The following is a 12,824-nucleotide window of genomic DNA, read 5'->3' as shown; positions in this document are numbered from 1 at the left end:
TGTGACAGAACCTGATAGTTACAGTATTGTGACAGACCAGATAGTTACAGTATTGTGACAGAACCGGAACCTGATAGTTACAGTATTGTGACATAACCAGATAGTTACAGTATTGTGACAGAACCAGATAGTTACAGTATTGTGACAGAACCAGAGTTTCAGATCTGTTAAGGCTGTCTTGCCAAATCCTCTGGCATTGGCATGAAGCAGGAGTTGGCATGAGGCGGCACGATTTGGAGTAGCTCTGCAGTAGCTAATATTCCCCAAGAGCACCGTTTACACCAAGTCGTTCGTCAAGATGACACGTCTTGTCATGACATGACTTTTCTCACACTCTCAGTCCTTTCTTTACCCAGTTCCCTCTCTTCACCCCTCCTCCCCCAGTTCCCCCTACTGTTCTGGCCCTTCCTTCCCTTTATTTTCAACTCTCCATTTCGCAGCTTTACTCTTATTGAATAAAACCCTGACATTGACCTTTTTGCCTCTGTGGATTGACATTAAATTTATCTGCCCATTCCTATAAGTTTTTGGCGATTGGCATGTAGGACATTTGGTGCACGTACAGTTAGGACATAAGGTTTAGGCCTATGCACTATTGCCAGATAGCATAAAATAATTTAAGACAAACCTCAACGTTTTTACATTTAACCGAGAATTTTATATTTATGTACTTTTTTAAGGTATTGTTTTCTCTTTACTCAACCCAGTCACCTTTACACTCAGTCACCTTTACACCCAGTCACCTTTACACCCAGTCACCTTTACACCCAGTCACCTTCACACTCAGTCACCTTTACACCCAGACACCTTTACACCCAGTCACCTTTACACCCAGACACCTTTACACCCAGTCACCTTTACACCCAGACACCTTTACACCCAGTCACCTTTACACCCAGTCACCTTCACACTCAGTCACCTTTACACCCAGACACCTTTACACCCAGTCACCTTTACACCCAGACACCTTTACACCCAGTCACCTTTACACCCAGACACCTTTACACCCAGTCACCTTTACACCCAGACACCTTTACACTCAGTCACCTTTACACCCAGTCACCTTTACACCCAGTCACCTTTACACCCAGTCACCTTCACACTCAGTCACCTTTACACCCAGTCACCTTCACACTCAGTCACCTTTACACCCAGACACCTTTACACCCAGACACCTTTACACTCAGGCACCTTCACACTCAGTCACCTTTACACCCAGACACCTTTACACCCAGACACCTTTACACCCAGACACCTTTACACCCAGACACCTTTACACCCAGACACCTTTACACTTTATAATAGTAATAACACAAGGGTTTTATGTAGCCCTTTAAACCCCCTAGAGTCTATTGTTGCACCAGAGCTTCAATCTAAGAAATATATATATTTTTTAAATCCCCATAAAAATCTGTCAGTTTAAATTAGAGATTTTTATTTTATTGAATGCCTCTCAATCATTTGCCTGTGTCGCCCTTCCACATCTGCAGTAGAAAGTGGTAGAGCTACAACGCTGTTCGTCAGACCAGGAGACATCCTGAAAACCGGTCTTCTCGCGAAAAACATCTGTGGCATCCGAATGGTTTAGAAAGGGGAGACTCTCACGAACACGATGGTGTTCTCCGTTTTGCTCTACAACCCCCCACAAGTGTCACGGGACTCGTCTGATGGTAACACATTTAAATGAATGGTAGCATGGAGGTAGCTTTGTGCCCCCCCCAAAAAAATAAGGTGTTAAAAGTGTGTCCAAAAATAATTGAATATATCCAGAGCTTTCTTATATCTTCTTGATATACAGTAGGACAGACACGGCAAAAACCTTATTCCTCATGATGTATTTTTATTGCCATTTATGAACGTGTTATTCAATGGAACTTGTTTGACCCGATAGATTATCCAATCTCGATGAGGCAACTTTCAGTGATCCTAAATGTGTCAACTCACAGCTTGTGTACTTAGTCAAACTCGCCGCCGTCCAAATGATTGATTCGTTCGTTACAAAACTACTGTTGTAGCACAATGTCCTATTAAACACAGCAATTAGCCTATTAGACTAGCAGGCCATGTATAATTAGGCTGTGACCTTGGACAGCCTCTTCATGGGATTGTTAGTTAGATAAATGGTCAAAAGTTAAACCATTAAATCATTAATAAAACCGGGTCAATAATTTCTGAGTCATTTCTCAAGGGGTGGGTAGAGTATATAGTTATTATTGCAGGCTGGATTTGTGGCTTTTCTATTCTTCTCTACTAATGCACGGGATCAAACATACAGTATTTTGTAGCTAAATGTTAACAGCATGGCGATACAGTATACTCAATTTGCAGTATGTCCTTCCGGACATATTCAAGACAAATGTGGCCTCTGGATCTAGCGAAGACTGAATGTTGTCTCTGTACCTAGTGAAGACTGAATGTTGTCTTTGGACCTAGCGAAGACTGAATGTTGTCTCTGTACCTAGTGAAGACTGAATGTTGTCTTTGGACCTAGTGAAGACTGAATGTTGTCTCTGGACCTAGTGTAGACTGAATGTTGTCTCTGGACCTAGTGAAGACTGAATGTTGTCTTTCGACCTGGCTGGGGCTAAATGCGTTTGACACCCTTGATATAATAACAACAACAACAACAACAACAACAACAGTAAAAGGACAAACACATGGCTTCCTCCAGACAAGCTAGACCTATGACATTATCCCTCCCACCACAAGTCGGATTCTGCCTCAGACAACACATTTATAAACCTTATTCCTGTTATTCGCAGTCATTTGATTGGTAACCTACGACACAAGGGCAGCGTTGCTGGAAACCGAACTCAAGAGAGTTTAGATGACTTGTTTGCCTTCTATTTATAGGGTTGAGGATGTGCACTCAGTCAGCGTTTTAACATTGCACAGACTGTTGTCATCCATTACTTTATATGGGTATGGGATTTAGCAAAAAAAATGTTTTTTCCAAAGCAAAGTCACATTTCCATACTGTAGCTTGTAACAAGAAAGTGGGCCACTTCAATCTAACCTGGGAGTGTTTAGAAACATTACAAGAATCAAATACCTTTGTTTACACAACTATACTGCCCACTAATGGGTTAAAACCAAGAGCAAAACTTATTTTTATGGTTAGAGCGTTGGGCCAGTAACCCGAAAAGGTTGCTGGATCGATTCCCCCGAGCTGACGAGGTAAAAATCTGTCGTTCTGTCCCCCCGAACAAGGCTATTAACCCACTGTTCCCTGTGGCGCCGAAGACGTGGATGTCGATTTAAGGCAGGCCCCCCGCACCTCTCTGATTCAGAGGGGTTAAATGCGGAAGACACATTTCAGTTGAAGGCATTCAGTTGAAGGCATTCAGTTGTACAACTGACTGTTCCCCCTTTCCCTTTACTCTCAAAGGACTGTGTGTACTCCGGCACCATGTACTGTATTTGAAAAGCCATGTGTTGCGTGTATCTGTGTAGCTCTGAAGTACTCTTTAACTTCCATCATTCACAGCTCCTCTTAAACCTATAGAGTCTCGTCATGGGATCACGACTGACCCGAATGGCGTGGCTCTGCGTTTCAGGCTACGTCTTTACTGAGAGTAGAGAATGACAACTTTTTCAATGAAAGAGATCTGTGGTTGGTTCTGAAGAACAGAAATGCCCGCATGTAGCCTACAAATGCCCAAAGAGATCATCTGTTGGACCAGACAATAGCCTGGGGTCGAGATTACCCAAGAGTTGACACGACTAGTTATTTCTTCTTCACAAATTCTTGAACCTGAAAACCATGTTTTTATCTAAAAGCTAAGCGGGATGTCAAAGTGTATCTCATCAGAAACAGAAGCCAGCAGCCCAGCACCCTTGAATACAAGGGTTTTTAGAGGTAATATTAGACCTAAAGAGCCTGTGTTTGTTCCATAGTTCCTATTCATGTTCAGTACCTGATCTTTTATTTATTTTTACCCCTTTTTATCTCCCCAATTTCGTGGTATCCAATTGGTAGTTTACACTCTTGTCTCTTTGCTGAAACTCCTGTACGGACTCGCGAGAGGCAAAGGTCGAGGGCCGTGCGTCCTCCGAAACACAACCCAATCAAGCCGCACTGCTTCTTGACACAATGCCGGCTTAACCCGGAAGCCAGCCGCACCAATGTGTCGGAGGAAACACTGTTACACCTGGCGATGGTGTCAGCGTGCACTGAGCACGGTCCGCCACAGGAGTCGCTAGTGCATGATGGGACAAGGACATCCCTGCCGGGCCAAACCCTCCCGAAATTTGGACGACGCTGAGCCAATTGTGCGCAGCCCCATGGGTCTCCCGGTCGCGGCCGGCTGCTACAGAACCTGGACTCAAACCCAGAATCTCTAGTGGCACAGCTAGCACTGCGATGCAGTACCTTAGACCACTGTGGCACTCGGGAGGCCCATTTTTACCTGATCTAATGACTATCGTAATAATGGGATTGTTTGTCCAGGAGTATAGAGATAGTTCACCCAAACTACAAAATTACATTTTGGTTTCCTTATCCAATAAACAAGGTATGATGGGAGGCAAGGCATTCCATGCTTTGATTTGGCTTTACCTGTCCACTGTTTCAAACGCTAACCTTTTAGCACTTGTGGTACAAATCCAATGCAAGTCAATGGTACCTATATTAGCATTAGCATCACTCTATGTCTGGGAAACTGGCCCATGACTCTCTGATCTACAAACAAACACTTGACTCCTTGGAGACAGGTGTCCATTTAAAGACGATCATTATGTTCATTTCCGGGGGTTGTTTTTCCATTTTTGTTTGTTTTGTCCACTAACCCTTGACAAGGGGATATGATCTAACTGGAACGAGCCGTTCTGAACACGATGAGCTAGACTGTGCAAAAGGCAGATAGATCTAAAAAAAAAAAATAAACCCCTGTAATTTTTGTTTTTCTACAAAGCCCATTTATGTACTTAAATGATGCTAATGATTTTTGACTCGTGATAATGTATTCATTCATCACAATTATACCCCAGAACCCATATGTAAATAAAGACATCATTATATAGATGATTTCCATTCCATTTACTAAATTGATTACACACAGCATAGTAAATGTTAGCTTTAATACATTTTACATAGTAGAATATTAGGGTATGGGTAATCATGTGAAATGAATGATGTCACTAATTACTTTTCGGGTCCTCAATTCCAATTGGACCAGGGAGTGTGTAATCATAGGTCCTCAATTCCAATTGGACCAGGGTGTGTGTCCCTAAGGGTAGCACACCCTCACGCATACCCACACACATATCCACACGCATACCCACACACATATCTACACGCATACCCACACGCATACCCACACACATATCCACACGCATACCCACACGCATACCCACACACATATCGACACGCATACCCACACACATATCCACATGCATACCCACACACATATCCACATGCATACCCACACACATATCCACATGCATACCCACACGCATACCCACACGCATACCCACACGCATACCCACACGCATACCCACACACATACCCACACGCATACCCACACACATATCCACACACATATCCACACACATACCCACACACATATCCACACACATACCCACACGCATACCCACACACATATCCACACACATACCCACACGCATACTCACACGCATACCCACATGTGCATCGCCATAGGGTGAAGAGAAATGTTTTCAGTTTTAAATATGACATCTGAGTGTGACTGACTCACAAAATTCATGTGTACCCCCGGCTGGTAAATTCGACCATGATTACTACCTTTAGATAGCTGGCCACTAGAGTCATGTACCAAATGTTAGGTGACATGGGCTAATTTAGTGACTGACTATCAATAACATATCAATATCAAAACCAGGGGCACAACTTTCACTGGGGACCTCCCACATTCTGAAATTGCATTTTGACCCAATCCCCCCAGATCTATCATTGCATTGTTATACCAAAAATGTCAACGGCGTGCTTTAGGACCATGCGGGCGCCTTCGAGTGGTCGGGTTCGCTATTTGGAGGTTTCAGACGGCTGGATTTAAGGCCGCGAGGACACCACAGAGTGGGGTGGACAGGCTGTGTGAAGGCAAAGCTTCTGAAAGGATAGCTGGACCAGCAGGGAGAGTTGAACAGAGGCAGCTGCTGTCAGTTGTATATGTGTTATGCTCATTCTCTGAGTTATAAAAGCAAGCACAGCAGAAACTGGCCACTCTTTAGTTGACTGATGAAGCTGGCAAGGTATCTGCTGTTTAACATAACAGAAACCAATTCTAAACTAGCGTTTATTCCCAAGTGCTGAGCTAGTAGTGTAACTGACATGTAACATTAGCTAATGTTCCATCCCCTCTCGACTGAGGTGAATTAATAAGCTAGACTAGCTATTAGCTACCACAGTCAGTTCAGCTCTAGCCTCTAGTTATCTGTCAGAAAATGATACGAGGTGGCTAGTATTACTATCTAACAGCTCGTTGTATGGAAATGTTATGTAGCTTTTTTTGTCCCATTTGAACAGAAGTAAATTAATTAGCTAGCTTTTGCCAGTTCATGTGCCGTTAGCGAGAGAGCTTGCCGAAAGTAGGCATTCTTTATAAGTCAGTATAACAATGTAATGTTATTGATTTGTCCGTTTCCCTATCTAATTCCCTACTTTTAACACTGACACAGTAAAAAAAAAAAAAAACAGCTCTACAGACTTCACTGTCATGGTGCCCAGTCAGTACACAACACTATGCTCATAATTCTTTGTCATGCCTCATCTTATGAGGATCAGATGGTGACAGGGGTCTCAGCAGGGTCAGGCAGCCAGGGAAGACCAGTCTGTGACGGAGAGGAGGTGAATATTTGCAGATACAACACTTTATTCTCTCTGTGCAGCAAACACTGGACAAGCCAGATGCTTCAAAGATTAAAACTATTTTAAGGGAGTCTGACAAACCTCCAAAGTTGATATCTAAACTGTATCAAGGGTTGATAGAGACTTTTCCTGATGACACAAAACATGTAAAACACAAATGTGAGGAAGACTTGGTAGAAGCTATTGAAAATGATGAACGGATACAGACAGTGGCGACCAGTCCGAATGACGGGCAGAGCCCCACCTGTTTTGAGCCTCACATTTTTAGCAACAAAAAAATATATAAATATAGATATATATATAAATATTTTTTTGGGAGGTTGCCTGTTTTGCATGTTATTTTGGTATTAATACGTGTCACATATCATTTTGCAAACAATGTAAAATAAAAAATAAAAAAGATAATATAATTCAGTAAATAAAGCTGCATACACACTTGGTCTGTTTTTTGTTTTCTTGAGTAAAGAAGCTCCAAAATGCCAGTGTTTCAGCCTAGCTTAGTGCTGTCTGTGGTGGTGGGGCGAGCCAGCAGAAAATAGGAGCATTGCGCCGTGATTGGCTCAGTGTTCTGTCACTCATGGGGACAGTACTTCATCAACAAGTTTAAGTCCTTAGTAAGGGAAGACATCCAAAATGTCAGCCCTTTGGGTCTTGCCATAGCGTTATATTACAAGTGCCCTTCCATGAAGGCTCAAGGTCATTGGCCACAGATAAAATGACGTCAAATCGCATTATATGTACAGTAGCGTTGATTGGACTGATCGTGTCAACGTCTTACATTCAAAGCCTTAGCTAGCAAGCTAGCAGTCATCATCATGAATCAAGTCAACAATCTACTGGCAGATGCTTTTTATTCCTTGTCATATGAAGAGAAATAATGAAGAGAAATTACAGATAAAATGTATCGGTGTTCATCGTCCACTGGACATAAATATTACACAACAAGTTGGAAATCGCAAATTCAACAATGAGTCGGTTGGAAGGAATCAGTGGCTAACTGCAAGCGTTGCAAAGCAATCACTAACTTTAGCCTGCTATTCAATGGAGTGGATGTGTGTGTGTGTGTGTGTGTGTGTCCCCCAGAGTTCCCACCATAAATCCAGAGAATTCCAGACTTTGATGATAAAGTTTGATGACAACATTTTCTCACAAAGGACCGCCGCGCCACCTTCACAAGGTGAGTCCAAAAATGTATTGTATGCAGCTGCCTAAATTATGTAATATGCCAGGGATATATGTATACTGTAGCTAAGAAGGTAATACTAAATGTGTGTTGTGTAGTAAGCTGTTAGAGCCCATGTGCCTCAACCTAATAATTTGGTCTATTTTCACCAACGCGGTATTGTAAACACATCGTTCGTGGCCTGGTGTGCGCTTGTTTTGCCAACTTTTTGTTGTACAGCCTTTGACAGTGCTACTGATAGTAGTGGTGGCACTTCGCTTGCACGTGCAAATTCAGCACACACAACGTTCTATAATAGAGTTGTGTCATATGACGTGTATCTTTTTTTGACACGCAAAGACCCAAACAGGGTTCAATGTGCCTCACCCTAACGACTTGGTCTACTTTCACCTCATAATTTCACCTACTGTTCTAACTTGGTGGTGCACATGTAGCCTATAGCCTGTTTTAGAGAAATGTAATCATCGAATATTGTAAGAGCTTTCATTGACTGTTATGCCCCCTTTATTTATCCTACAGTTCTGACTTGTTGTACAGGGAGAACACTAATAACGGCCCATGTTCTGAATTCTGTCGCTGTACATTTCAAAAGTGAAATGAACAAATAGCTATTGACTACGTCCGTCGTCTCTCTACATCTCAATTGTCAGTAGAAACCACATTTGTTTAAGCAAGTTAGCCAGCTGGGGCAGTAGGTAGCCTAGTGGTTAGAGCATTGGACTTGTAACCAAAAGGTTGCAAGAGAATATCCCCGAGCTGACAAGGTAAAAAAAAATCATAATCTGTCGTTCTGCCCCCTGAACATGGCAATTAACACACTGTTCCCTGGTAGGCCGTCATTGAAAATAAGAATATGTTCTTAACTGACTTGCCTAGTTAAATAAAGATAAAATATCAGCTATGTGTTTTTTAAAGGCAGGAAATGAGGCTGAATGAACTGTTTTGCTACCAGACAAGGCTCCGCTGAAAACCAGGTGTAGCAGTGATGTGACTCTGCTGTTGGGACTCTGCTGTTGGGACTCTGCTGTTAGGACAGCGTTTATGTAGTCCCTAACAGTTTGTGGGCACTGTTTGTCACCGTTATAGTGAAATTAATGTATTGTTTAGTGTTGTGTTGTGTAGTTGCTTTGCTGGCCCCACCAAGATTTACATGCTAAAATCGCCACTGGATACTGATATGTTTGAATGCCCAGTCATGTTCATATCATCTCAGACATAAATGACTGCAGTTTGAGACCATCCATAGTGTCACGGCTGTCCTCCTCTTCATCTGAAGAGGAGAGGCGAGAAGGATCGGAGGACCAAAATGCGGCGTGGTATGTGTTCATGATGAAAATTAATAAAGAAAACACTGAACACTGAAACACTATACAAAAACAATAAACGAAATAACAACCGTGACGCTAATGAGAACTGTGCTGAACACAAGCAATCAACATAGACAATCACCCACAAACACACAGTGAAACCCAGGCTACCTAAGTATGATTCTCAATCAGAGACAACTAATGACACCTGCCTCTGATTGAGAACCATACCAGGCCGAAACATACAAATTCCCAAATCATAGAAAAACAAACATAGACTACCCACCCCCAACTCACACCCTGACCATACTAAATAACGACAAAACAAAGGAAATAAAGGTCAGAACGTGACACATAGAACGTTCTATATGCCAGTGAAACAGAATATCATGCCCTCGGAAATGTCATTCCTCTGCTTGGACGTGTAAAGCACAAAGGGACATATTGACATCTACTATAGTTTTTTTTGTGAAGACTGGCTGAATTCGTGTGTTCTTTAATCTCAACATGAATTCAACAGATTCTCCTTTCTTCCTGTTTTTGTTTGTTGTGTTTGCTTGTACTGTAAATGTCGATGCTTGGAGACTGTCATCGAAACGAAGAAACTGTGTAACCAAGTATCGAAGAAATGCATTTCCATTCATTGGAAGGTTGGTTATCCTCCCACAATGTCACAATGGATAGCAGAAATGTCAAGTTATGTATCACTGGATTTGATTTATTACCAGATGAAGGGTTTACTGTGCAACTTTCATAAGGTCTGGAAGCCTTATATGGAATACTGTACGACAAAAGGAGTCAGACCCCCCCCACCCCCCCCCCAGCCAGACCTCCCCCCAGCCAGTGGGTTGTCACTCTGGCCCTGGCCTAACACACCTGAAACCAAAAAGGAATGTTTCACTAAGATCCTAAATCTGAGTGGGGTGTGTTGGGTTGGGGCGCTGCAGAGCCGTGGACTCCTAGGGGCAGGACAGGGTGATCCAGCTATATTGTGTGTAAGTAAAAAGAGCTCTACTATTAGGCCTATGAGATTAATTATATGGAGGATGTACTGTTTCTGTGTGTTCATGTATGTGTAGTTTGTATGTTTATTATTATTAGTATTATTTAAACTGTAATAAATAAATAAATTGTGGGTAAAAATATTTTGGGGAGAGAGTTAAGGTATTGACTAGACTGGTGGGAATCGGGCTTGCAGGTGGCTCGGGGCAGGCTGGGAGGGGGGGGTCTGGCTGGGGGGGGTCTGGCTGGGGGGGTCTGGCTGGGGGGGGGGGGGGTCATGCTGGGGGGGGTCTGGCTGACATTTGATACAGAGGATGTCTTAATAAAGACAATCAGAAGTCAGATTTTTGTTGTTAGATTTGTTAGGTTATTGGTTAAAGGTGGAACACAATATTGATTATTGAATTACCTTTGATCTAGTTGAGTCTTATCAATCACTTAAACATTTTTTAAAATAATTTGTCAAGTTAAATAAATACAAATATATATATATATTTTTTTTTTACCTAGCTTGATGACTAGGGACATTTTTGCTTATTTTTTGTTGTTCTAAATAAATACGACTATGGGTCATATTGTATTGTGTAGATTATGCAGGAAATTAGCTTGTACTAACATTGTATAGGCTAAGCAGCGAAGGCAGTGATTTCCCCGATACACCGGGAGAAACTGGTGTGCATAATAACGTTTGCCAAAACCCAAATGAATGAATTTACAGTATCGAAAGCATAGACACACAAAAAAACACACACACATACAACAGGCTACAGAATAAATAGCGAACAATCTCGCCCGCGAGAAGTCCCAACTTTCAGAGATATCTTACCTCCCAGTGTTAGTTGGCTAACAAGTGACCACAACAGCGCGTAAAAACACCGTTTCTTGCTGTTTCTTATAGGGAATTCCATGTTTTCCATTCAATAATATTCTTCAAGGTGTAGTCCGGGCCGTTTACATATTTACAGATTGGTTGGTCTTGAGATTTTGGTCACGTATTATTCGACCACTTCATTCAATCATTCAGAAGTTAACCTACTCTCTCCACTTGTGTGTGTGAGAGAGAGAGAGAGCGACTGCAGTCACTCTGAGCGTTATATAGCTCTGCCCGCAGTCACTCCGGGCATTATGTGGCTCCGCCAGCAGTCGCTCCGAGCATCATGTGGCTCCGCCTTGTGTGTGAGTGCACCCTCCTTATACCACCCTGCAAGATGTCTTAGCAGTGAACACAGGGCTACTTTGAAAATAAATAAAAATATATATATTTTAGATTAGCTAGCCCATGAAACCGAGCATCATGTGGCTCCGCCTTGTGTGTGAGTGCACCCTCCTTATACCACCCTGCAAGATGTCTTAGCAGTGAACACAGGGCTACTTTGAAAATAAATAAAAATATATATATTTTAGATTAGCTAGCCCATGAAAGATTGTTCCATCCTATCTGGTATCCTTGGCAAGTCTCTACCCCATTGAAGTTGAAATGGTCAAGGTACGATAAAATATTAGGTATGAGTTATGGTTATTAGGGTAAGGGTATGGGGTTAAGCGGAGGGACATCCCAACGTTAGGGCTTTACTCATCTCAACCTATTCTATTCCTCTGTAGCAGATGCTCTTATCCAGAACAATTTACAGGAGCAATTAGGGTTAAGTGCCTTGCTCAAGGACACAGACAGATTTTCACCTAATCGGCTCAGGGATTTGAACCACAGGGATTTGAACCACAGGGATTTGAAACAGCGACCTTTCGGTTACTGGACCAAAGCTCTTAACTGCTAGGCTACCTGCCACACTACACCTCTATAACCATGACTCCATCACCCTACACCTCTATAACCATGACTCCATCACACTACACCTCTATAACCATGACTCCATCACCCTACACCTCTATAACCATGACTCCATCACCCTACACCTCTATAACCATGACTCCATCACCCTACACCTCTATAACCATGACTCCATCACACTACACCTCTATAACCATGACTCCATCACCCTACACCTCTATAACCATGACTCCATCACCCTACACCTCTATAACCATGACTCCATCACCCTACACCTCTATAACCATGACTCCATCACACTACACCACTATAACCATGACTCCATCACCCTACACCTCTATAACCATTACTCTATCACCCTACACCTCTATAAGCATGACTCCATCACACTACACCTCTATAACCATGACTCCATCACACTACACCACTATAACCATGACTCCATCACACTACACCACTATAACCATGACTCCATCACACTACACCTCTATAACCATGACTCCATCACACTACACCTCTATAACCGTGACTCCATCACACTACACCTCTATAACCGTGACTCCATCACACTACACCTCTATAACCATGACTCCATCACACTACACCTCTATAACCATGACTCCATCACACTACACCACTATAACCATGACTCCATCACACTACACCACTATAACCATGACTCCATCACACTACACCACT

The 12,824-nt window shown here is 42.6% G+C and overlaps 1 protein-coding gene across 1 annotated transcript in view; it reads right to left on the bottom strand.

Annotated features, from left to right (window-relative positions):
- Positions 1–11,451, bottom strand: part of LOC110536657 (chondroitin sulfate proteoglycan 4) — a 91,569-nt gene extending 80,118 nt beyond the window's left edge. Inside the window, exon 1 of the mRNA XM_090191259.1 lies at positions 11,163–11,451. Coding sequence (XP_090047385.1) covers positions 11,163–11,253 — 91 coding nt within the window. The 5' untranslated portion in view covers positions 11,254–11,451. The remainder of the gene's footprint in view (positions 1–11,162) is intronic.
- Between the last annotated feature and the right edge of the window lie 1,373 nt (positions 11,452–12,824).

The sequence above is a fragment of the Oncorhynchus mykiss genome, chromosome 11, assembly GCF_057628025.1.
Source record: "Oncorhynchus mykiss isolate SJ-2025 chromosome 11, ASM5762802v1, whole genome shotgun sequence".
NCBI lineage: Eukaryota > Metazoa > Chordata > Actinopteri > Salmoniformes > Salmonidae > Oncorhynchus > Oncorhynchus mykiss.
The sequence above is the reverse complement of the archived record's forward strand: the minus strand, read 5'-3'. Positions and strand labels throughout refer to the sequence as shown.